Raw genomic sequence first — 27,192 nt, forward strand, 5'->3', positions numbered from 1 at the left:
ACTTACCTCTTGATGTGATTATTCTACTCATCTGCTAAGGCAGGCTTCATATACTGGGCAGCATTGCAATAGTGACGACTCTGGATTCCAGCTTTTGAAAGTAGTTTGCCTTGCACAAATTGCTTAATTCTTAGGTAGAAACAACTTAAAATACCTTCAGGGAGGCTGAACAGGTGGCCTAAATACCCAAATAGGGCTTTAGGGCTGCAAAATGGAGTATGTGTAAAATGATGTGATTGGCACAGTGGTCAGGGTGTCTTTTTAAATCAGGGTTTGGGGTGGGGACTCTTATTTCTGCAGTAGAAGAAATTAAGCTTCTGTCAGTGTCTATTGGCTTCTCGAGAAACGTTAATTCTAAGTTGTTAATCTGTCAATTGATAACTATAAATCACCACGTTCTTTTGTATGCATCATCAGTATGGTGTGTTAGCTAAAACAATGAGTTGGTGACCCAGATGTTTGATTTCTTTTGCTCTGGCACTTAATTTTCTGACCTTACGTAAAAATGTACAGGTCTCTTCAAAATTTTGTTTGCTGGAGTACAGCAGTTAATAGGTGCATAGCTTCAGACAATTGTTAAAAAGTGGCCATTGTTCAAGACTCAACTGCATATAGTAGAGCACCTCTGAAAATCAGATCTTACTCAATATTAGAACTTACGCTCTTTCTGAGTGTTCCTGCATGTCTAATTCTTTGAATGCATACAAACTCTATTTTCTAGAGCAGTTTGAAATCCTCCCTTAAAAAGCGTGCGTGAGTATAGTTGAGAACCACTTAACATTTCATATAATACATGCATTTTTCATTAAATGTCTGAAGGCATCGTTACTGGGCATTACTGTATTAAATATCTTCATCTCTTTCAGATCTCGTAGAAAATTTTGATGAAGCATCAAAGAATGAAGCTAACTAAATCATTAATAGTTCTGGAAGCTGGCATGGACTAGATTTAAGAAATCAGCTATGTGGTTCCAAAGTTTTAAAGAAACAGAGAACATCATCTGTTAATAGTTCAGTAATATAAATATTTTGTATTTTTATGATGCTGTTTGTTCAGCATTTTCTGTCAGTTGATTTTGCATTTTGCACTTACTCCCAAGATCTACTCTTTTGGTCAAAACGAAATGTCAGTGCAGTTTGAGGGGTGTGTGCATGTGCGTGTGTGTATGTGTGTGGGTGTACATATAGTGGAGAACAAATTGGAGAACACTTATTTAACCTTTCCCCCTTTTATTTTGGAAGTAGAAATAAAATGAATCTTCAGCATCGTTACTTTTGATTATCATGGAATAGTGCACAGAAGGCAGTGAAGATAAGTTCTGTCCGCGTTTTGTGACCTGAAGGCTTTACACCATTAAAATTGGGGTTTAATTTGCTCTAACTATTGTACTTTCAGATGTCTTTCATCCATGTTGAAATGTACACGGTATTTGTTATCAGCCTTATGTTGATTCCAGATGATACCTTAGACGAGCTATTTTATCAGCTTGTTTGGTACAGAAACTTTTTAAAAAAGAAAACTCAGTCCCAGAAAAGTGTGATTATTTTTTTTCCTTTCTCAACTTTGACTCCTTCCACACACTTAGCTGTATGTTCTCCTGTTGATTGTGTAGAGTATATCACGTCAAAAGGAAAACAGATCCCTTAGTTTTCTACCATCAGGTCACTTATGAAACTCGGAGGTCTAGTTGGTAATAGTCCAGTGAACCAGTTTTGCACGGTAACAGATTTTTGCTTGAATAACTTCAAGCTGTTCCCTTGGCATGACTGCATTTACTAGCAGCTGATGATCCACTGTCACTAGAAATTAAATGCACCATGTGAGCAACGTTTAAGGTGGGAGGAAAGAGTTGTTGACATCTTGCCTTGCCTCCTGCTGGGCAGTTTGTGCAATGACTAGCTCTAAAGGGATTTTTTTGCCTGTATTTTACCTTTGCCTATAACCTACCTCTGGGTTTGGTGTCATCTATGTAGTAGCTTACTAAAAAGACACAAATGTTCCTCGGGCATAAAGAGGACATTGGGAGGTACCATTGGTACAGTGCAGTATTTATGACCTTCCCTTAAAATGCTTAATGTGAACCTGTTTTCTCAGAGGCTGTTTCAAGGTTCTTGATGTAATGTGCATTACAGTGTAGTTAGACATCATTGTAACCTGTGTCGAGGGCAGCTGTGGCTTAAGAAAGCCATTTTTTCCTTCTACATCTGTCACTTAACTATGGCTTAATTGGAACATATCAGCTTTTTATGTAGGTTCATAGGCTAGAAAACTGTAAAAGTACAAGGTAAACAATACATGAGTCCTGGTGACGACGACATAAAACCATGAAAGCAGAGCTGTAGTGGTTTGTCATCTGAACTCCTCAATTTATTTTATAGGTCTTTGTTCATTTCTTTGTTATTTTATATACTACATGGATCTTGCTACAAAATAAAAGAGCAGTACAGAAGAGGAAATGTCCCCTTTTGTATGTTGTCTCATCCTCCCACCCAGCAGTAGCTGAGGAACAACTGGTGGATGCAGCTGCTGTTCTAAACAGCAGGGCCTCCTTGCTGACAGCTCATGACAAAGATACATGCAGGTTTAGGGAAGATCCTGTTAGAGCTTTAGGATTTCACACTCCCATATATCCACTCTCCTATTTTCTCTGCAGTGTTGAATGGAACTTTGGTCTGTTGTATGGCTAACCTTGAATCGGCTGCAGATTCTTCGGTTTATAAGGAAGAGATTTCTTCATTAACGTGTGCGCAGGCACAGTGAATTGCCTTTTGCTTCCTTTGCAAGCTCAAAGAGCAAATGAAGGATACTAGGAAACAGGTATTTGCAGTGTTCTGTCATTTGCTTAAGGGGCACGAGTGAAGAGCGCTTCAAAGTAGCAACTGTACTGAGTTTGCGGTATCGGATGTCCCCCTCTCTCTCAAATACTAATCAGATACTGAAAATTCATGCTTGTTGGTTTCTGATGTAGGAAGTATGTTGAAAGTAACTTTGTGAGAGATTAAGAGTAAGCATTGGGTTTGGTAAACTTCTGTATAGTTGAACTTCCTGATTCTTACAAAATATTTGTTTAATTTTTGCTCTTGGTTGTCATGAGAATTTACATGTTAAACTGTCATTCTTTCATATGTTTGACAAGCAGTAAACTAACTAAATATGCTAGCTTATGTAGTTACGTTATCTTCAGTTTTTTACTGTATCTGAAAACAGTCAACCACTTATGATTTGCTGCTGGAAATACTAGAGCTTATCAATCATTAAACTGATTTTAATTAAAATTAACCCATTAAGGCTCTTGTGGGAAAAACTATTTTTCTTCATATTTTTTCATGGTAAACTCAGTGTTTGTACATGCTGATGGAAATGCAGAGTTATGAAGTGTAGTGATGGGGGAGTGTTGCTACAGTAAAAATTCCCTACAATAAGGTGGACAGGTGGTGCATTAAAATGTTCTTTGGCTTCTGTAGTGAACTTGCTCACTACTTCAATGCTGTTGACATTAAAGATGTTGATAAAGTTACTGACATACTAAAGATCTTGGTAATAATTTTGAAATAGTATTGGAAAACAGAGTCTAGGTTGAAACTTCTTGGACTGTATGTGAGAAAGCTGAATTACAGAAGACTGAAAGAATCGAGAACTTGGCAAACTTTTAAGACTGCAAACACTGGTATTCTACTATGACCGCCACTAGGTCTGTGTATTTCCCTAGTTTACGAAGAGGAAACCTGGAACTGACTGGCCTCAGGGAGAAGAGCAAGTCTGTAGAACACTTGTGCATTTGCTCTATGAAAAGGTGTGTGTGAATGACAGATGGCAGTAGAACAATTCAGTCATTGGTGCTGGAGACTTGGTACTGAGTGCTGGGATTCCTTGTGCAGTGCTTGGTGACAGAATGAGTTTGCAGAAAAGCAGTGGTAGGGTGGAAGAACTTGATAACAGAACGTTTGATATACAGCAGACTGGAGAAATAGGGTTCAAGTACATTTTTCTTCAACTTCTGAAAATTCTTTAGACTTTAAGTTGTCTAGGATTAATTGAAGAGTGCATAGAATTGGTAAGGGTGAAACCAGAACTGCTACTGAAACATGTTAATTCCCTACTATTTGTTACCTTTCCACGGAAACTAGGAGTTGTTCATGAAATCCCTTCTGCCACCATCTTCACAAATAATGTTTTGGATTCAATATGCACCAAGTGTGCACTGATGGTTTTAATAGTGATTTGTTTACAGAGCAGTGTATTGATTGACCAGCGTATTGCTTTTTACAGGAAAGAACCGAGGCAGTTATAAAACAGCATGGTAAATCTGTGCTTTATGTGAGTGTTGAATTCATGCCTCTACTAAAGAGTCTCCCAGTGAGGAATTCTCCTGTTTTTCCCTGCAGTCAGCCTGTGCTGCTCCAGATGGTAGGGACACATGCAGGGGCTTAACAAACCGTGCACTGTAAGTGAACTTGGGTTATAGAACTCTTCCGCTGGCCCTTAAGATTAGCATCATTGTATTATTTGAAGACAGTAGTGTTTTGTTCAGCAAAGTGGCCAGATCATTCTGGAGATCAGGATTACACTGATTAAATGATCCATGTTTTGTAATTGAGCAAATGAAGTGATGTGGAAACAGAAGCACATCATAACAGCCATAGCAGCTTTATGGAAGTGATTGCAGAAGTACAGGGAATGGTTATTCACATTCAACTATTTGTGTTCCCATCAAGTAATTTTTTTATTTATTTTTTCCCCCTTTTCAAAGACCAGTTTGCAGACACTGAAGAACTTCATGGATTTATTCAGAAACATGGGGGCTGCAGTGCCAGACAAGAATTCAGTTAGCCAAGCAGAGCAAATGAAGAGACTAACTCTAAAGTCGGTCTTGCTGGTATGTTTGGGTGGAAGCTTGGGTTCATGTCTAGAACAGGGTTATTGGGAACTGGGCTTTTATTTTGGACTTTGGCACTGTATATTTGGCAAGAAGAAACAAACTTACACATCTTACGGTGCCCTGGTTTGCCTTCATTTTGGGAGCACCGCTCTTCCTCATACAAGTACGTAGTATGTAAATTAATATAAAATGGAGATGGCTCTTCAAAGAAGAGCTACGTCTATACAGATGTTACAAAAAGCTACTTCTACATGGTAAACATAATGTTTGGGGGGTTGTCAGTCCTATTAAATGCCCTCTCGCTAAACAACAGAACCACAGCTTGCTCAGGCACAATTTTCTCTTTGCAAGCTGGTATCTGTCAGGTTCTCAGATATTAGTTCTTCTTTGAACTCCCCGTTGTGGATGGATTTAATAACTATGCTAAATTTGTTGCATCCTTGGAGTAAAAGGAGATTACCTGCTCATTTGAGGCTTTAGAAGTTGTTCAATATTTTTGATAAGGTATCAACAAAGGCAAAAGTTTAAAGAAAAAATCATATTCCAAGGCTTTCCAGTGTATGTCTAGCTGAATAGGAATTAGGTGACCTCTCACCCGTTCTTGCAACATGCTTGCAGCAGCTATAGTAACCGCTTATTGTCAGAAAGTAATATTAGAAAGTATTTGATGTATTTTTAGATGATCTGATGCAACTTAACAGACAAAGAAGAGCCAGTGCCGTGTGACCAGCTTTCTCCAGACACTGGGAAATGTTGCACAAACTACATTTTCAGAAAATCAGATCTGACTTTGAGGCCATACGAAGTTGGAAATTTCCAAGCGATGCAAATTATTGCCAGACATAGGTAAGTGAAGGCTTAAAATCTCAACAGATTGTCAACACCTTTGCACACCAGGACTAGTTTCATGAAAGGCCTGTACCAAGCTTCCAAACCAGCAAGAGAGGCAGCCCTTGCCTTGCTTTACTTTCTCAAGTGCCAGCAGCAGTAGGTGATCTGAGAGGTCACCTAGATCAGCTTGGCTGGTTGTAAATGACTTTTTTGTAAGTTTCCAATATTTTTTTTAGCTCAGCTGATTGTTAAGGCTGACCACACAGTTGTGCATGGTAGCACGTGCCAAAACCTTGGTCATTCCTCACCCTGACAGCTTGCTTAGGTTGGTTTAGCGAGCTTGTGAAACTCCATCCCGCACCTGGGTGGCAGTGTTTGAGCCTGCGGTCTCCTGCAGAGGAAGCTGTCTGTACAGGGTCTGCTTTGGTTGTCTTTGCCTTGCCACTTGATAGATGGCCAGCTTTGACTCTCTGAAAGAAATGGTAACCTTCCTTTAAAAGGAGAACATCTGCATTGAGTCCTTTTGTGTAGGCTTGGCGGAGATGGCCATCACATAAATGGGCCTTGCACACTGAGCTAGCCTTTTTCCATGCTGCTGCTGCTTGCTCTGCTTCTGAGGCTTCTCTTGGCAAAGCAATATGGGGGAGCTTGCAGTGCTGCTGCCAGGGTCATACTGAGTTTGGGAAGAAGGGAAGGATTTACCATATTGATGCCTTGGGCAACAGATCTGGTCAGATTCCATAGCTTGCAGCTTATTTTTAAACTTTTAATTGTGAAACAGGAGGTTAGTGCTGGCAAACTGGTAATGTGTAGGCAGTGCCTGCAATGTGGGCTGATAAGCTGAATGCAGCACGTGGCTTCAGCGTGCCATTACCGCAGCCACCCTCTGACCCAGCCATCCCTCTGCTCTGCAGCCACAGCACCCAAACGCAGCCTTCCCATCGTGCCCATTTTGCATGACTTTGTAAAAAGTGAAAAGTGATTTTTCTGGGGCAAGCTGTTGAAGTTTCAATTCATGCTGCAGGTTCCTGTTCATTGAAAACCTCAGACAGTAAATAGCTTTCAATGTGAACTTTCAGAAAAAATTGCCATCTCTGATGAGATCTTGTTTCAAATGGGTTTCTAACACATGGTCTTTAATCGAAAATAGCTGTAACTTGCTCACAGCATTTTCAGTCTCAAGGGAATAATGATGCAACTAAAGTTCCTTCTCTGGTCATTTTAAAGCATTTGTTCTGTTTCTGGAGACTGAGTGACAGTTGTAATTAGTAATGGCTTCCATTTTTGCATGTTTCTGAAAGAAAGCAAATAGGGATTAAAATAATTCTTACAAGGGAAGTAACCCTTGTTAATAGTCTTTTAAGTCTCCCACAGCCTGATTTCCTCAGCTTGACTGGAAGACCATGATTTCTCACAATCTGCTGCTGGACATTTGAGTACTTTGCTGAGACTTCTGTTTTGACACAAAAGAAATATCAGTTTTCTGAAAAATAGGGAATGTATTACATATTCTAGTCTTTTCTGCATCACTTTCCTCCCTGCCCCATGGTTTCTGTGTTGTAAATTATTAACATTTGAACACAGCAATATTATAACCTTTATCTATACCGCCCTTTGAGTTGCAGAATTGCTTTCATTGGCAGTGTGCACCGAGAAATCACGTTGGCCATTTCCAACTTTGAAATTGTAGTAGTTTATCCCATTACATGGTGATTTTCCAGCTTGGTTCTCCTGAAAAACTTGAAATGGATTTTCTATTAAAAAATATTCCATCCGTTCTTTTCTTTTAAAGGCTACAAGTCGAATTTGAAGGGATAATCTAGCTATTGTTTCTAGTGGTACGTGTTCTCTCCTGATGATTTTCTTAAATTATAGAAGGATTTTTTTTTTTATAGTGCAGGCTTGGTCACTGAGAACTTGTGAATTCTGTGAGCAGGATTGCTTGCTCTGTGGCAACAAGCAGAGGTACGTCATTGACATCTTAACTGGCAGAAACTTTCCCGTGCATTCTCTTTCTGGTTTTAATCTGCAAAATAGTCTGAATTTGCAGTAAACTGCAATAAGGCTTAGATGTCTTACACCAACGTTTTCTCAACGACTCACAGTTCTGTCATCAAGAATGTATGTACCAAGTGCATCTTCCTTTGTAACTGCTTTGTCGTCTTCCTCTCTCTGTGGTTGCTGTGAGTACTGCCTGAGAAGCAGCTGCTGAATTTGGGCTGCCTGACATCACAGGACGTGTTAAAACTTTCAAACTGCTGGGGCCTTCTTGGCTTTTAATTTCTTGGGATGACCAGTATTTGACAGGAAAGAGCAGACGAACAAGTAGCCATTCAGAACAAGACTTCACTTGCCTCGAATAAACATGATGAGACATTCTTTTTGGTATTAGTTTCTCTGAGCATTAATTCGTGTTAGATTTTTGTATGATATGTGCCTTGATTAAATTTTTGCCCTTCTGTGTTAGCTTAGATAAGCCAAGATGAGAGAGGTGATGAAATAATTATCTTTAATTAGTCTTAACCTTCTAAACAGTCACACAGAAAATAGCTGTTGGAAGTATTAATGCGTTGTTTTTATTGTGCAGGTAGCCAAGCTTTAACAGTTTTTACTACTGTAGTTAAGTAATCCTGTTACAGCAAAAATATTTGTGATTTTTATGCTCAGAACATCTCCCTAATTTGGTAAAAGCTAAAATAAATGACAGATTACAAAGAGTACTTTTTTTCCTGCTCCCCTCCCCCTCAAGCAGCTTCCTGATGTATTTACTATTAGTTTACTATGCATCTATTGAAAAACATTGTGAAAAACATTCTATATCCTTGGACATATTTTTTTGTCAGTCATTTATGGTCAAAATAGAATTGTACTACAGTTGCTTATCCAGATGACTCTTATGCAATAGATCTCACAAGACCTTTCTTACATTAGGGTAAACTTCTATCCAAGGACCAAATACTTCTATTGGTACTACCAAACTTATAGCTAAAAAACCTAGTGTGTACTTACCAATTATTGTAAAAAGCCATAATGTAAGCAGCAAATACAGCCAAAATTATTTTGCAAGGGTTCTGGCAGTTTGGAATAAAGTACCAGCCTTTTTAGCAAACTTAGGATATTCATCTGACTGACTTTTTAGTTATAAGCCCGAACAGTTTACAGACTGTATTCTCATTGAGATGAGGAAATAGCTGGGCAGGGCTTCCAAAGTGCTCTGACTCACCGCATTTCACACAATCTCAATCATGTGATTTAGCAAGGCATAAATAAGCCTGTTTTGTATAGGCCTAATTACGCCTAGTGAAGCAATGTCCTTTAGCTAGAGCAGGGAGTTGCCACACACTGTTATGAAGTCAGAACATTGCTAGGAGGAGAACAGGATGGTTCAAGCAGGGCCACGAAGCTCATTAGAGAAGTGGAAGGAGCATGTGTCACTATAAATGTTCTCTCCACGTGTACACTTCGATGTGATTTAGTGGTGGGCTTTGTCTGTGATAAGACTGAACGATTCCCTGTTTGCCATCACTGCTGACCTAATAAATGACATGGTCAAGACTAGCATGTGTCTGGCTTTTGTTTTCGTATTTCTAGTGAAAGAAATGAACTAATGGGAAAAAGGTTGCAACGCAACTTGCCTGGAATAACTAGTGACCTGTATTCAGCATGGAGATCTGTACAGTGGCACCAGTGACATTGTTGCTTTTACTCACTCAGTTTTTCTGTAATAAGGTGTCTATATGGCAATGTTTGCTGGCTTCCTGACTCCCTCAGTCCATAGAGTTCAACATCACTCCTGGCAAGTGGGAATTGTAGGTATGTTTCCATGAATAAGAGGGACTAGCACAGGCTGATCTCCAAAGCACTTACTGAGCTGGTGCAGCTGCAGTTTGTGGGATATCTTCTGCCATTAGTGGAAGCCAGTGCCGTTCCAGTTGTTATTGGACTAATGCTTGTATCTCCAGGATTGTCTGGTTAAACACCTGGTCAGGGGAGAATGCAATGTGCGCTTAACATTGCATCATCATATTGTGTAATATGCCTTACTGGATGCTAATTCCTTCTTACACTGCTTTCTGTAAAAATACAGAGTAAAAGATGGTTCTTTCCCCGGAGAGCTTATAATTTAAGGTATAGTCAAGCTAATAACAACTAGTTTTCAGTAATTTAAAATGTCAGTGCAGGGCTCAGGGCTTCCTTGCAGGGAAAAAGAGCAACAGTGTCCTAGCACAAGAGGACACAGCTAGCAGGATCCATCTAACACATACTCCCTTTGGAACAGAGAGAGAGTTGTTGAACAGTCCCCATTTTGTGAAAATTGCTTTGAGGTGTTTTTCATCCTGGCCAGGTGAATCATTCTTGTTTACTGGTCAGCTTTAATTTTAACAGCCTGCCATGCTAAATGGCATTTTTACCAAATTTCTTGATCAAAGACTTCAGTTATGGAGACCACTTTGAACTCAGCTTAAGAAGCTCACTCATTGCTTTCTAGTATTTGAAGCCCTTTGCCTATTGCATAAATTACAAGCCGAAGGAACTCCCCTTGGTCCCACACCTGAGTTATCTTGAAGTTCAATCCAGTCATATTTTCTACCCTCCAATTTGTTAATCACCTGGACAGTGCCACAATCATGAAGCTATGAATCCACCCACCGCAGTTTCTCCTGTATTCTCGGATTGCTTTCTAGTAGCCTTATCCTTTATTATTCAAGCACTCTACTTGACATGTACGTTCCCTTGTTACCATATGACATAAAATTCTGGCTTAGTGTTAGCTTGATTCCTTTATTCATCCAAGAGATAGGATTCTCTTCATTATTACTAAGGTGTTCAGCTTTTTGCAAGCTATGGGAGGGGATGTTTGCTCATCAGTTTTCTCAATGTTAAGCACTCACTTTCCTTTGGGGAAACAAGTCAAAACTTTTCTTTCTGGCTCTTCAACAAAGGAATCATCTTCTTACAAAAGAAAGAATGAAGGAGAGAAGCTGCACTGTTTTCGCTTCAGTTTCAAGATGTTTTGTCTCTTTCTTACCCTTCAAAGGAGAGCTTAATTCTGTATTTGGGCACCATTCTTATCTTTTGATGGCTAGTTCAGGCATGAGTTGTCTATCCAGTGCAGTTAGCACTATTGTTTTGCTTTGCTACAATTTATGCAAAGCTTATTTTGTATCATTTTTATAAAAAACATTTATTTTAACTCTGTCCAATAAAGGGAGTAAGGAATTTGGTGCCAATTATGAGATTGCTGTATAGAGGTGTGGGGAGCAGTGGCACGGGGAAGAAAGCAGCTTTCAAGGAGTGCAAAAGGCAATATGAAACAGGGAGGTAGGCCTGCATGCTGCAGTGATGATGATGGAGGGAAAAGAAAAGGGGATCTGCAAAATAACTAAATGCCTATGGTGATGCTGAACTGACATTGCTGCATGGGGGGATTATGCCATCTGAGGTGTGCTTCAAGGGAAGAGAATTTCTGTTACTGCCTTCCCCATCCCTGTTTTTGTCCAAGGGACGAGGAGGGGTGCTCTTTGTACTCCGTGCTTCTGGAGTCTGTATGCTTGGGCTCTGCTCTCACCTCTCACAGGTATTCCTGGTACTGGCTGAGAGTTTACGGAGGGTAAGTGGAGGCCAGGAAGGCCAGTTGTCTCCTGTGGCCAGAGGCCCTTTTCCACAAAATGATTGGGGACCACTGTTTTATTCTATGTTAATTTCTAATAATAAATGGATAACATAATTGTGTATCGCTTCCCAAGTTTATTCAAATATCCTTCCCTCTCTCTACAGAGAGTTTTCTCTAGTATCATATGTGTTACTTAGCAATCAGGGAAGGTGAGTTATATCTGAAAAAAAAACCCTAAACATCAACAAAACCCCACCTTTTTCAGCCTTTCTCTGCTTTATGCTTGCCTGTATTGTGGCAGGCTGGAGGGAAGGTGCCAGTGCTGGAACCAGGCCATGTGCATAGCTGGACAGAACAGTCACTTATGTCTCCTTTTTTTAGAACTCTTAAAAAGATATCAATTTCAGAAAAATAGTTCCTAACGCAAAAATATCCTCATGTGAATGTGATCTTCAGAAAGAAAATTAAGTGGATTTTAACTGTCTTCCCTAGTGAATTTATGGTGCGGGGAATTTCATGTCAGTTCAGCTGACTGCTTCATTTTTCAAAGTATTTCACTATAGGTTTTACATTTTCAGTTAAGCTGTTGCTATTTAAAAAGATGACTTCCATGTCATTTGCAAAGCATGTAGAAGCTGGAGGCAATTCAGCATTTTGACACTGTTAATTATCTGACGGCCTGTCATGAAAGTAGGCTGTAATTAAACGATATGGTAATTTTGGTCATGCTACTTTTCAAACTATTTTTATGTCCTAGCATAATAATTCAGGTGGTGACATCATGTGTGCTTCTCCTTCCCCAGTGTCTACTCAAGAATTGTTGTTCATGGTTCAAAATAGCTGTAAGAAAATCAATCCTAATGAGATCTTGGTGAAAGAGGAAATAGAAGTTTAAAAAAAATCCTGTCACGAGCCTGTCATCCTGTTGGGGTCTGTGAAGATGACATGCAATGTGTGACAAACTACACTTCCTGTAAGAAATACTCACATGTTCGGAGATCTGCATGGTTCTTTGTGCAGTCCGACTGGGTTTATGACTGGAGAAAAGAAAGGTAATTTTGATGGCTGTATAGCCTGTGTCATGTTTGCTCTGGGATATTGCTGAAGGTTTGCCTATGATTGTAGCTGGATTTGGCCCAGTGTATTTTTGATTAATGAAGATTATGCTGGCTTGAACTAGAGGGGCTGGTATTGAACAGGAGTGCTTTTACTGGGTAAGCAAACAGTTCTACAGGGGTATTCTGGGATAGACACATCCCTAGCGCAGCCTGACAACATTACTGTTCAGAGATGAGTGGGATTTGCCACAAGCTGGTAATGCCCGCTGCATTTTGAGCCAGGTTCTTTTGATGTCCATTTTCTGATGTCTTGCCCTGGGGAAATCTGCAGTCTTATTCATCTCTTAAATCCTTTAATAACATCCCTTGTGCCAGGAACATCATAGTGCTGAACGCTCTGACTGTGAAGTTACTATGAGTACGCTGAAGATCCTTGCTTGGTGTGTGATGAAATGATCTTTAGGGAATAAGTGAAACAAAAGCGCGTGTAGGATATCCTTTAATTCAATGAAGAATGTGGGTGGAGAAGCAATTGAAATGAACAAGATGCTTTGGATTTTCATTAATGTCTTGAATACTTTAGGGTGTACTTATACAAATTTTTGTGCGTGTGAACAGTTTCGCTGCTCAAAGAACTAATGATGGACAGGAGGAGTCCATGTTTTTTAACTATCTCCTTCACTACCTGCCTTCCATCATGCCTCTTCCCTGAGTTATGGGCACCGTATTCCCATGGCAGTTCTGAAAGGGGAGAATTAACCTTCTGAAGGAGTCTAGACCTACACGCTGCTGACTAACAAGCCCCTTGCTGCTAAAGGAATGTGTAGTAGCTGCCTTTTCTCTGCTGTGCCCTCAGCAGGGGCAGTCATTTGTGACTTTCTCCTACAGCAGTCACCAGTTGCCTCTTTCAAGCATGGCTGAAATTGAGCGACATATTCCTAAATTGTTCAAGGGGAGAAGAAGATGTACCTGCGTCTGCAGCACAGTTGTGCAAGCTTTTCTTCTTTAAAAGACTTAGCTTAAAAAATGCATAAAGGATGGTGGTTCTGATGCCCACTGCACCCTCTGTCATGAATCTGGCGATAAGGAGAAGTATGGTGGAAGATACAAACATGCCAACAGCAAATTATGCAAGACAATGTTGCAAAAGTGTCTGCCAGATTCCTTCAAAAATTAAATCCCTTTTGCTGGAGTTTGTCTTCAAGTCATGCCTTCAAATATTTAATAACAAGAAATCATGAGCCAGAACTTGAGGGTCATGCATGTCCGTGCATAGCAGCTATTCATTTATCTCTAGTACAACAAAGAAGGGAAATGCTTAAGATAACAATGAGCCAACTGCATCTACCACTTCCTCTCAAGTAAGCTTCTGTTCTTTTCCTTTCTAAAGAAAACCCAGCTCTTCATTTGAATCCAGAAAGACCTAAAGGATAAATTCATAAGTACCTATTAGATTAAATCCTGTTCGTAAACTTTGAAAGAAAAAAAAATCTATATCAAGGTTTATACTTTTGATAACTTGCATCCTTCAAGCAAAAAAATCAAACAAAACTGATCAAAATATGTAGCTGCATGCTTAGCTCTGGCCATAGCCTTTAGCTTGTCAGTAAGGATACAGCTGAGGATCTAGAAGCTGAAAATGTTATAAACGTTATATAAAGATGCAGGAAAACTTGTGATTTGAAGAGATTTTTGCAGAAACAAAGAGTTATCAGAAGGAACATTTTGGAAATAAACAGAAAAGAGGATTATGTCGAAAAAGTAAAATTGATTGCTCCCGTATGAGAACTATGGGCATTAACTTAAATTGCCCGATAGAGCATGTAGAGTTGATGAAAGAAAATACTTTCAAAGTACCACAATTAGTGCATGGTACTCACCGCTACAAGCTATCACACAGGTGAAAACAAGATTTGAAAAGGATTAGATCTTTTTCTGAATAAAACGTGTCCATTCATATTTGATAAGTACAACAATGAATTATTTAATTTGTATATCAAACTTGTAAGAAAAAGACATGACTTTTTTGGTCAGAGTCTATAGCTATGTTGGAAGAAACAAAAGGAAAGATTCATGTCAAAAGATGTCAAGTCAACATTCTTAATGGCTATTTTTTCAGTTTGGGATTTTTCACTTTGAAATATTTTTATTCTGTAGCTGTATGTAATTAAAATTGAGTCAATTTCAAACTGTTTTTTTTTTTTCTAAAACTGCGTTGTCCTTAGAATTTTCCTTGCATCTGAAGTGTTGACATTTGAGGGACCGGGTTTCTGTTCACAAAAACAATCATTCAAAGGTCCTCCACAAAACATCCTCTGTGCTACTGTTCTGCTGGTGGAATTCCTTTCTGAAGCGTCTGATGTAGTTTGTCCTCAGCTAGCATACTGAGTAAGCCTTGCATCTCCGAGTGAGTGTGTCGAGCCCAGACTACATTCACTGAAGCCCACACAAACACCTGAGACTGTTTTCATGTAGACCTACTTTAGGAGCTTGTAAGCTGGTCCAGTTTTGGAGATTCTACGTTAAAAAATCACCTGCTCTTCACTGCTGTGCTTCCTGTTGGCCATGAAGCATGGTATGTTTGTTGCATGTATGGAAAAGTGTATATGGCTTTTTAGAGTAGTCTATCAACAACTCAGAAAGTTCCTTCTAGAAGCTGAGAGATACACTGGTTCATCCTCCATCAATATCCCACGATTAAGGCAATTTTTAGACCAACCAGGCATGAATTATAACCTCTGTCCAAATAATGAGAGTCTCAATTCTCCTACTTTCCACCATCCTCTGGCACAGCTCCAACATTATTCCTGGAGTACTATCATCTTTGAAAGATGGAAGACTTTATATAATTGCGGAAATTAAATAATGCTATAGTTGAGGTAGATGGGATATGAAGTAAAATCAGGAGTTTATGATTCTAGTCCAAAATCTTAAATGTATTTTTTGAGTGATACAGAACAGGTTGTCTGAGGGAACGAACAGGTTTCAACTCTAAGTAAAGTGTTTTCAGATCTTCAAATGGGAAATGCATGTTTCTCAGCATTTTAGGAAGATGAAGTTAATCTTTAGAACTCTGTCCATTTTTGAATTTCAAGAGTCCTTTGTTTCGGTGGACCAGAAAGCACATATTTAGGCGATGACATCATATCTTCCAAATGAAATTTTTTCATGTAATCATCATCATAACACTTCTCATAGGAGACTCTCAAAGCGGTTTTACAGACCTTGATGTGGCCTCATACATCACTTACTCATGCTGTACATACAACTAGTTCTACTGTACACACAAGGGAAGAGGATCAGATGGGTTAACTGTCACTCAGCAAGTCAGCTACAAAGTTGAACAAGAACCTGTTTCTCCCGATTCAAAATCCTGGCTTTTTTTGTTGTTAGTGAGCACAAACATGTTCATTTGGAACACATTCATGAATACCCAAACCCCATGGGTATTCATTAAAGGCATTTCCAGCTTCTGGCCAGACCAGAATGTAATCAGAAAGCTTCTTAAGCTTTTCCAGGGCTTCCAAATACAGATGAATAGCAAAATAAACAATGAGAATGAAATGATCCAAATATTTATTGTTTCCTCATTAAAAGGGTCTACTAAATCCTTTAATTTGACTTCTTGCTTAGCAGAGGCTTTCAAATAATCCAAGTATCACATCTCAATCTCAATTACAGAGTCCAAATAATAACCTTCAAGAAGCTGTTGTTGTGAATGCTAGAAAAATAAATCCTGTTTGCACAGGGATTTGTGTCTTCACTCTCTCATCTCTTCTGTGCACTAACACTAGCCCTGCCACGTCCATGATGATCCTCTCTACCACAACGACCTCAGTTTCCTCCAAATTCAATGTGACACTCCGAGGCCACGCCAGCATACGCTGGGAGTAAGTAACGTGGTGGGGTGTGTGTGCTGTCTGAGCAGCCTGAGCACAGGCTGGCTGTTAACAAGCTGGCTGCTGCCACACTGAATATGTAACAGCTCAACTTGCTTCGGCTCACCCTCTCTATGCCTGACTGGATTGCCACAAAACTTGTATGAACTTAATTTCCTTTGAGACTTATCACTTTTTCAGCTGAGGCAGAAATTGGCCAAGAGATCCTAAAGATATGCAGAGAGAGCAAAAGAGAAAGACAAACAATTTAATTAAATGTGTTGTTTCCTTATGAAGCTTAGGCTAATAAACTAAAATGGGTGCCAGAGGGGGAGAAAAGAAAAAAAAATCAAGATGTAATTAAAGTCCAAAACCCTTGCTTAAGCTCTCACAGAAGTTTAACACAGATACAGAGACAGATCTTTTAAAGCCTCAGGGCCAGTGTCAGAAATACGGAGAGAAAATTGATGGATGTTTCAAGATGTAGCCAGCATAACTAGTAAACCAGTTATGTTCCCTTTTAAATGTATAACCTATGAGAGTGTACTTTTGGAAAGGGTTAAAATGTCATCTTTATTTCTCCAAAGAATACATGACATTTTTAAAATTTAAACCAGACGAAATAAGGATAGAATGACTCTAAATTGACACACACACTGAGATGGTGATATAGCAGGTCTTTTTGTTTTATAGAGATTAAATCACATCTGGTGGAAAATGCATCACAGGTTAATTAAGTGCCCGGGTATTAGTGGCTTTATTGCATGACTCACTAAGTACTGAGTTAACCTTAATATAGCCTTCTGAGGATGTTTAGCCAAGCATTTTTATTGATTCGGATTGTTCTGGTGCAGGTAGTACTTGAGTGTAATGGGTGAACCCTGCATAAAGTTTAGAAAATTAAAGATTCAAGGCTGGTGATGTAATAAAGGTGTATTAAGACAGACTCCAAAGGAGCTGGGCTATGTCATTCAGCCACTAGAGGGCAAAATCATTACATTGTAATCTTCACTGAAGGTCTCTTGGTGTCTTTGGATGGTTGTAATCAGGAGATGGTTTTTACAGTAGAAATTAGAAAAGAGATCATTAAACACGCCGTTAGCAGTGGTCGTCGTAATGAATATTTACAGTATTGTTTCTGTCAGAGAGTGATATGCAAGCAGTTACCAGCAACTGCACGGGGAAAAAAAATCTATTATTCCACAAAACTGAATAAAACCATCAGTCATCCAAGAAGTTTGGACCCTTAGGTTCACAGCACAGGCCTTCCCCACTTACCACATGTATCAGTCAGAGGCTGAGTATGTGGATCGGTAACTACACTGGGAAAGTAATCAACATTTTGCTGTGAGGTTTCCTGATCGTTTGATGATACAAGTTCAGTCCAGGAGCTTCCTGAATCCATGTCAAATTCTGGAAAGGTTCTGAGCCTCATCCACACTCCCTTCCCCAAGTCTGTCTTTGACTTTCTAGTAGCAAGTGTTCCTGTTCTTCTCTCCCTTGGCTCTTGTCCTCTCCTGCACCTATGCCAACTTATCATCATGCATCTACTCTCTGCTCCCACCAAAACTCCTGCTCCGTTCAGAGATCAGGGGCGAGTCAGCTTTCCCATAGACCAGAGAGACAGCTTGGCATGAGAAAGATCAGTATCCTGCTTGTGAGAGCAGCCAGAGGCAGATGCCAGATAAAGAACTGAGTAGCAGGATAATCATATAGTTAGTGACAATTCTGAGGAGTTCCCAGCTTCCAGCAGTGTATGTCTCAGGCTTCTCGAGTGAGAACTGTTACATTTTTATGCAATACACTTCAAAGGATTTGCCTTCTGTGAACAAGCACACTCATCCCTTCTACCCATGTAAACATTAGCATCCACATGGCTGCGCCCGTCATGTGCTCAGGGACACATGATCTGTGTCAGATGATGCTGAAGGGGATGACAGGTTGCTGCTTCTTAGTGCCCCAAGGAAATCAACTTCTGCATAGACAAGCAACCAGAATCTACAGCTGTGATCAACTCATTGTGTCTCATGGGTAGCAGACTTATAGGACTGAACTCCTGTATGTGTTAAAAATAGTTTTTAAAAGCACCTTGTTTTGATTTTGACAGTCCCAGCGCTGGGAAATTTAACTTGTTCCTCTCTAAAGCATTTCCGTAATTAATTGCCTTCACTGGTAAAAGACCTTACTGGGAAGCTGAATAAGTCTGCCTTTAGCATAGTCACTGAATTTTGGAAGTACTTCAAACCTGTGATTGAGTCACCCTTCACCTTCTTTTTACACGTGGAAGTAGATTGAATGTTTTCAGTTTTCATCTAAATCATTCTTATTGGTCTTCTCCGAACAATTTAATTTTCAGCTTCGGTTAAAGAATTAAGGGATTTGGCTCTCAGATTTCGGGAGTAGTTGGACTAGTGCCAGAAAAAATAAAGACGTTATTCTATATTCTCCTATTTATAAAGCCAAGGGTTGTATTAGCCTGTTGGCCCACAGCACTGCACCACCTGCTCATTTGCTTCTGATTATATGTGATGACACTCTAGGTTTTTGAGCATTAACTTGTTACAGCACAAATTCCCCCATCCTATAATCATGGTCTCTATTCTTTGGTGCATGTTTTTACATCTGGCTGTATAGAAATGCATATTACTTGTTATCAAGCTGTCTCAGATACTTTCCGTTGTGACTTGTTATTTGTTAATCCTTGTTGTTTACATCACTTGCAAACTTTGTAAGTGATGATTTTATTCTTTCCTTAAAGCCATTACTATCCATACAGTATAGTACAGAACTAATCACTGTATGACACAGAAATGCATTCTTTGATGATGACTTCTTATTTCCCCACTTTGTAACTGCCAGTTAGCCAGAGTTTGAACAGTTTAATACATGCTGTGATGAGTCTCTACCGTTCTGGTTTCTTAATTAAACTGTTGCAAGTTACCAAAACAAGTATTTTACAGACCTACTTACCTTGATCCACCAAACTTGTAATGCCATTAAAAAAATCAATTTATTTTGGCAAGACTTATTTTCCACATTAATTTGCATTTATTTTGTTTCCATCCTTTAATTCTTTTTTAATCAAGTAATGTAGCTAATGACCCATTATGTTACCCAGAATTCTTGCCAGGCTGGCAAGTTGAAATTACCCTTGTCACCTTGTTTACCCTTTTAAAATATCGGTACAATATTTCATCCAGTGCTCTGGAACTTGAACAGCGTTCCAAGATTTATTGAAAATCAACATTAATGGTCTAAAGATACTCCCTGCCAGTGCTTTTAAAACTTTTGGATGAAAGTTATCTATACCTGCTGATGCACAGCCTTATTAGCTTCTGTTTAACATCCCCCTCGGTGCCTGTTGTAATGGAATGTATTTCATCATCATCATACGATATTTGTGTATCATCTGGCTCTTCCCCAAATACAGACCAGAAATATTTATTGAGCTCTTCTGCCTTCCTATGTTATTGTTAGCATTTCTATTTTTCCATCTAGTAACAGACTCAAACCATTGGAAAGCTTCTTTTTCCACCAAGTTTCTGCAAGTTTTGTCAAGTACTTTAAACATTTTTGTTTCTCCATAACTGTTGTTCATAGATTATTATTGGATCATTTTGAATCCTGTATCAATTGCCTGTAACTCCTAGCTCTCAATATACATTTGTTGCTACAAACATCCATCTTTGTATAGACCCTGTAGCTCTCAGCTGCTCACTTCAAGGACAGCATCCCACAGCTTCCCCTCACCTTTCTAACTTTGGTCTTGTCGCCTACTTTCCAGTTCCCTACCTTTATGCAGGTTGGAGTCCCCACATCCATATGCGGTCCTTTATGACTCTTTCTTGTTATCTTCTCATAAAGAGCTGGGCAAAGATGGTAAAAGACTTAGAAAAGAAGTGGTGGATCAATACCACATGTCCATGCTGTCATCTGAGGTACTATTTGGCACATTTTTCTTGTCACAACACTGTAGATGCTCACTGACATGAGGCTGATGTACTACAAAGAGCTGAAGATACTTTTTTCAGAGTTTGTACCTATCAGTCTCACTGAATGTGCCAAGTAAATGATCCATGTCTTACAGGCTTGCTGGGACTTGGGACCAAGATTGTTGATCTGGTTTGCACATAGTTTTTTTTACTGTTCATACCCAAATACTTTCTGTTTGAACACGAGCAGAGGGAGCACAATCGGAAGACAGGAAGGACAGTCTCCCTGTTTTCATTTCAGGCATCTGGCATCACAACTGCCTGGAGCAACAACTTGAGTTTTGCTGAGTTCCTGCTTCTCCAGATACATCATCTTCATTGGGAACAAGTCATGTGGCATCCAAGATGCACATACATACTGAGAGGGGACAGAGCATGAGACCATGCCTCATCACCTTAACTCAAAGAGATTTCTCCCATCACTTCTAACTCCTTTTTTCCATGCTTTCATGAGATTGATTTCTTGCAGAACAGCCAATTATGATCTTCAGGTAAAAACACTCAGTGTTTGCTGAATTCCAGTGACAGTTGCATGTAGAGGGATTAAAGCAGATCAAAATTCTGGTAGTGATAGGACTCTGAGACATATGTAGATGGAAAACCTGTGCACTTGCATGCATTTGCCTAGAGGGTATGAAGTGCTATATTGATCATCCTTTAATTTATTTCCTTGTTGTTTGTCAGGCAGATTGCATGTTTAGCAGTCGGAGCTGTTTCATGAGACTTGTTTTGAGGATAGTGATTGTGCACTGGACTGGATGAGAGCTCCTCATCCGTGCTTTACAAGCATGACACCACTAAGGAGACAGCATGATGGGGTTAACCAGGAATGCTTTATGGGAGAAAATAAATTCCACCTCCATTAATATGCTACTACCAGATATGATTGATTAGTATTTTTTATCTCATCAGCTCTTCTCCCATGGATTGATGATTCAGTTGATTGGGAGTATCTTATATTTTCTGCTTGAAAAGCACAAAGTTCTACCAGAATCAATGAATAAACATTAAGTGCTTCCTTCTCATTTCAGGTGGGATGAACTGATGCTCCTAGAGAAATAAGGCCTAGATGTTACCACCAGGGCTCATTACACCTTATTCACCACTGTACATAGGAAACTAGTGGAGAAGCCTAACTCCTGGAAACTGGTAGCCAGCAAGCGCAAAGACCTGAAAATGTGCTGTTGGTGAACGAAGAGAACACAGAACACAACACCCGCCGTTCCCCCTTGCTGGGGGTGACGTGGCGCCCTGAGGCGGCCCTCACAGGCGGTTCCCCCTCAGAGCCCGGCGGGGCGCGAGCCGTTAGCCATTAACCGTTAGCCGTTAGCGCGGGCCCGGCGAGGCGGCACGCGGCTGAGGCGTTCGTGAGGCGGCGGGGCGAGGCGCCCGGGGGGCGGCAGCTGTGCCTCAGCCCCCGGAGCCCTCCGCCCGGCAGGGGGCGGCTGTAGGCGGCACAGCCGGCCGCGGGAGCCCGGGGCTGGCCGAGACCCGTCCGCCCCTCGGCCCGTGAGCCCCGCAGCGGGTCGCACACGCGCACGGGGACGTTTTTTTCTTCACAGCCGGGCTGCTGGGCGCCTGCAGCCAGAGTAAGGGGAGGAGAGGTGGTTCCTTGCTCCCTCCGTTTAATGAAAGAATCGGCGAGGCTCTGAGTAATGGTTTTGCATATATATCCCTGTCAGCTTGCACTTTTGAGTCAGTTTCTGTGAGGAATGAGTACGGTTTATTTTATTTTTTTCTCCTGCGTGTCTTTGAGCAGGTGGCTCCGTGGCTGCGCCTTTCTCCAGCCGGCTGCGGATGGCCGTGCCCGCGCAGGACACGACGGCCCTGGCTGTGGGGGGGAGAAATTATTTTTCGAAATACGAAAATAAAAAACAGATAAAACACGGACTGCTCCCAACCAGCCCCTAGGTGCGGCTGGCTGCGGGGCGCCTCGCCGCGAAGCGCCCGGGGGACCGCGGTCCCCCCCGCCTCGCCCTCTCCCGTCGCCGGGGCTGCCTTGCGGTGTGCCCCCGGGTGCCCCCCCGGAGCTTGGCCGGGGCTGAGGGGCGGGCGGGCTCCGGCGGTGCCGGGTCACCCCCTCCCGCGGCAGGCGGCGGGGCGGGGGTGCGGCAGGCTCGGCGCTGCCTCCCCGGCGATGCCGCAGTGCCGTGCGCTGCCTCTGGGGCCGGCCAGGGGGCGCTGGCTGCCGGGAGCTGCGGCGGCCTTGGCCGCGGAGCCAGCGAGCGAGGCCGGCTGGCGGGCGGGGAGGGCGGGCGCCGGCCTCTCTCCAGCGCTCACAGGGGGCTCTGCGGGGCCCGCCCGGGAGCTGAGCGGCGGCGGCGGCGGCGGAGCGCGGCCCCGGGGGATCCTCCTCGCCATGCAGACCCGGCGGCGCCTGCCGCCTGCCGAGGTGAGTGAGCCCAGCCGAGCCGAGCCGTCCGCCCCCAGGCCCGGGAGGCCGGGGGACCCCTCTCCCCAGGCCCCTGCCGCCCGGAGCGAGGCCCCGCGGGAGGGGAGGGCTCCGCCGCCTCGGCCCGAGCTGCCGCCGCCCCGGCCTGGGGCTGGGGGGCTGCGGGTGCTTCCTCTCCTCCGCCGCCCTTGGCCCCCGCACGCCGCCGACGGGAGAGGGGCGATCGCCCCTCAGCCCTCCCCGGCCGGTCCTGCGAGCCCCCTCCCCGCTGTTCCCCGCCGTCCTTGGGTGCTGCTCGCCGGGTGCCTGCGCTGGGCGACCCCTTAGCTCCGAGGCTTCTGCAGAAGGGCGAAGAGCCCTCGCCCTGCTCATCGCGGCTTGCAGCTGGAGCCTCCCCGGGACCCCCCGTGTGCCGCCGGGGCAAGGCTCGGCTCGGCTCGGCTCGCCCCGGAGGGAGCCAGCGGGCAGCCTGGGCTCGCAGCCCGCGGAGGGGAGGAGCCCTGCTTGCATCTGGTGCCCTTTTTATGGCCTGATCTCTGCTCCGGCCCCGGGCACTGAATGTTACTCGCTCATCGCGATGTGTAACAAGTCACTCCCGCAATGGTGGTAGTGCCGGAGGGGGATGGGGCGAGCGGCGGCATGCGTTTTGTAACATCTCTAATGAGTGCCACTGTGGTCAGATCTCACCCGGGGAATAACCGGCACTTTTGGCGTGTCAGGCTTTTTGCAGAGGTGGGTTAGTTACTTGCTCATAAACGTTACGGTTAGGTAGGTGCACATGATGGAGGGTGGCAGAAGGGCTGTTTTCATCTCTTAACCAGGCTGAGAAACAAGTAGCAGGTGGGAATTGGGAGACTTTCTGCTTTAGCGTTCACTATCTTATTTATAGATATTCCTGATTATTTTATGACAAAGCTTTTTATTTATGTATTTATTTTTTACACATACTTTCATTCAATTCAGATGTTAGAAGTTGACTGAATAAGGAATCTCAAGATCTGGCAGTCTTTGTATTAAGCATGGTTGTATTAGGTTAGAATTGCAGAATGACACTGCCCTCAATATTTTGTTTCAGGCCAAATCCAAAACTGGAAGGGGCCCTACATAAACAAGTAAAATAAGAAAGACACTCAAATAAAAGTTTTTATTTTCTTTGGGTAGAATTTTATTGCCTAGGTGATGTTTTAAAACATTATTAACTTTTATTAACAAATCATTTTCGATTGCATGGAATGAACCCAGATTTTAGATATACCTCCAGTGGTTGAAACAACATCAAAATCCTTTGTTACCGTATGAAGCCAATGGTGTGTTGTTGTTTTTTTATTTGTTTGTTTGTTTTGGTTTTTAAGTTATGGCATGCCATACAGAACTACAAGAACCAGAGAGACAAAAATAAAAGTCTCTTCAGTGGTTTGGAAAATTTGAAATGGAAGCTGAAAAAGGGCCTAAAATCTGGCAAGTCTCCCTCTAATTCAAGCTCTGATCTAAATCTAACAAGTTACATCTTCAGACACATTACGGTGGATTCTGTGATGGCCCGTTGCTTTACGGTGCCTTCTTTGGTGTGTGAAAAGGGAAGAAAAAACACCCCAAAGCGGCAGTACTGAGTCCTGATATTTGGAGTAGCTTTGAGTCAATTATTAGGCTGGGGATTAAATACTTTCAAACACATGTTTTGGGATCTGAGGCCTGGGGCTAAGGCTGACATGAAATAGAGTGGCTTTTTTTAGGTTGGCATAACGTCTGGCTGTGACTGTCTCAGGGAACAAAGGTAGAAACTAAACAAAAAAGCAGTATTAAAACTTGTGGCCAAGGAAGGATAAGCTTTTAATGTCCGTTGTGGCCTGTCGTGTGCAAACTTTAGCATAAAAGAGGTTGCTAGTTTTCTGGTTTACAGGTTCTTTGTGAAAAAATTACTTGAAATTATTTTGCAAAAGCTTTGCTGTTGAATAAAAGTTGGCCAGAAAGAAATGTATGTTGGAATAAATTGTGTATTCATATTTTGTTGATCAGAATAATCTTTTTGATGCATTAAGGTGAGAATCTTTCAAATACGTGTCAGTTTCTTGACAGAAAATAAGATGAGGGATAAAAATTGCATTGCAGTTAGTATGTGTGCTGATGAATCAGGGATCTGATCCAGAACACTGTTGGAAGATACCTGTATATTTATAGACTACTTTGAAATTTTTATGTGAAAATTACTGTGTTTTTTTTTTAATGTGTTCGAGATTAAATTGTCTAAAGAAATTAAGACAGCCTGTTTTAGTGCTCTGTTTGTCATTCCTTATGAGATTTGAACTTTGGAATGATCAAAAATATGAACTGACATGCTCAGTTTTCCCTCCTGTTGTTTTTGTTATGCCTTGAGAAATGTTTCAGTACAATGACACTGAACAGTTACAATGTTTTTTGTTTGGTAAGAAATGTATAATCAAGGATAAACGGATGAAACTAAGTTAAAGTATGAGGTCTAGGTCGTAGAAACTCCTCTAGAAGTAAAGTTAAAAATAAAACTTCTGTGTTGGCTCTAAGTGTTGGTTACATCTTGTAGCATTGGGAAAATTATGTCAATTAATGTCAATGGATGGGAAGTTTGAAAAGATATACAAAGAATCCTTCATTTACAGAGTAGTTTCTACTGAAGTGTCTACTCAAATTAGAATTCAGGATACACATTCATACAAATGTATTTGGCTAGCAACTGGAGCAAAACATGCTATATTGTTATCCAAAGAATACGTGTTAAAAATTATTCTGAGATAAAGGTAAACAATCAGTATCACTATATATATGATTATTTGATAGATAGAATTATTCTATTTTCACAGACAAATAAAGTACTTTCCTTCTTATTATTTAGTTGTCTGGTTAACAAACCAAAGTCTAACTTTTTTTTTTTTTTAATTTGGCTGTTGAGATTCCTCGTAAACATTTCACATTTATAGATTGTAATGCACCCTGTTACATCTTAAAGAGTATAGTTCCCAGCTGGTGAGGAGCTGAGGAATGAGTGTGAGTGTCCTAGGGTATTAAACTCTGTCATTCCTTTAAATGTTAGTTTCTAGAGAAAATTTTGAAACACTGAAGATCTCGTGACCTAGGATTAATGGAATGTGCACTCAGGGCTTTTGTCTTTGTTTCCTGAATGCGCTTTATGATGTTTTCTCTCTTTTGCATCACACACATGCTAGGTTTGGGTATTTAGGAGGAATGTTGCTCTTTAGACTGCCATAGCAGATAGGTGGAATAGGAAGAATACTTTTAGGGTAAAGTTTATATGTACTCTTTCACTGAATATTTCCAGTGATGTTTTGCTGTTGTGTTGCTAGAAAAGATAAGTAGAAACGTGTAATATTGATACTTATTTTTCAGAAATAACAGCTGTCCTACTAGTCTGTCAGCATGAAATAGACTGAAGATGAATGGTAGAGAAAATCTGTAAATGGTCATTTAAACTATTTTAAAGATCTTTACTAGAGTAATTGTTAATCTATAAACACAGGTTGAAGGCAAATAGTATGTGGCCAGGAGCTTATGGGTGACAACACTGGGCAGATCGTTCCTTCAGAATTCTTTCTCTAGATCTGCTCAAATGGCGTTTAACTTAAAGAAGTCCAGTCAAATGAATTTTATACAGGCATAGTTCTGTTAGAGTAAAAAAAAAAAAAAAAAAAAAGTGATAAACAATGTGAAACAAGTGTGGAGTCACAATCTGTAGATTTTCTGCATTTTAGAAAGTGTGGAGCTAGAGTGCTCTCTGAATAGCTTCCGTGATTCTTTCAGTGTAAGTATAAACTAGGGCAATGGTTGTTTTGCCTTAGTTTAATTCTGTTATAAAGATCCGTGAGGAGAGCTTAAAGAACCTTTAACATTGTTTTGCTTCTGTGTAAAATTCTGTGCAAAATTTGATAATAAATGTCAGTCTGACTATCTTATTTTTGAAGTTTTGGTGTCCATATATTATTTTTTTTCACATATTCTATCCCCAGTGTCCACTGTACATTGGGCAAATGAGAACATGGACTTCAGGCTGGGTTTCTACTTGCACTTTTTTTTTTTAATTTATTTTGTAATTTTCTCTGCTCTTGAGCAGTAATTACTAACCTGCATATAGAATCATTTTCAGATAATGCTAATGGCTGTACTCTCTATATGCTGCTTCTATGTTGTATACAGAATATATAAATATCTTGTTTACTATATGTTAATATTCCTTATATCCCTGATACTTTGATGGGAAATGAAGTTATGAATCTGCCATATGAGTCTGGGGGGGTCATGATGGTATCAGTTATTTAAGGGAGTATGTTGAGGTTCCAGAAGCATTCTGGTATGCAATGCTAACATCAGCTTTGTTTTTCTGTCAAGAATGGTATTACATGTTACCATTTTATATTTTTATTTCTATTTTCTATACTACCCCCCCATGCCTTTTAATATCCATAGGAAGCTTGATGAATATTTTTGATGAGATTGATTGCCTAATGAAGTGGAGTAGGACTTGACAAGTGGAAATAACATCACCAGTTAATTTTTCGTAT

The 27,192-nt window shown here is 41.1% G+C and overlaps 2 protein-coding genes and 1 long non-coding RNA gene across 8 annotated transcripts in view; 2 read left to right on the top strand and 1 right to left on the bottom strand.

Moving 5' to 3' along the window:
• BTF3L4 (basic transcription factor 3 like 4) overlaps positions 1–3,280 on the top strand; it is a 10,510-nt gene extending 7,230 nt beyond the window's left edge. For all 3 annotated transcript variants that reach the window (XM_040565086.1, XM_040565084.1, XM_040565085.1), the window contains exon 6: positions 867–3,280. In XM_040565086.1, coding sequence (XP_040421020.1) covers positions 867–913 — 47 coding nt within the window. In that variant the 3' untranslated portion in view covers positions 914–3,280. The remainder of the gene's footprint in view (positions 1–866) is intronic.
• Positions 1,511–21,553, bottom strand: LOC121073761. The gene is made up of 2 exons (XR_005821919.1): positions 21,424–21,553; positions 1,511–21,303 (listed from the first exon to the last, which is right to left on the bottom strand). It is a non-coding gene; the product is annotated as an uncharacterized LOC121073761 (long non-coding RNA).
• A 139-nt stretch (positions 21,554–21,692) lies between these two features.
• ZFYVE9 (zinc finger FYVE-type containing 9) overlaps positions 21,693–27,192 on the top strand; it is a 59,711-nt gene continuing 54,211 nt past the window's right edge. For 2 of the 4 annotated variants that reach the window (XM_040565064.1, XM_040565065.1), the window contains exon 1: positions 22,486–22,645. The gene's annotated coding sequence lies outside the window, so the exon portion shown is untranslated. Of the gene's footprint in view, positions 21,843–22,485; positions 22,646–22,959; positions 23,378–27,192 lie in introns of those variants that run through there. The other 2 variants (XM_040565066.1, XM_040565067.1) reach the window with 2 other exon arrangements.

The sequence above is a fragment of the Cygnus olor genome, chromosome 8, assembly GCF_009769625.2.
Source record: "Cygnus olor isolate bCygOlo1 chromosome 8, bCygOlo1.pri.v2, whole genome shotgun sequence".
Classification (NCBI taxonomy): Eukaryota; Metazoa; Chordata; class Aves; order Anseriformes; family Anatidae; genus Cygnus; species Cygnus olor.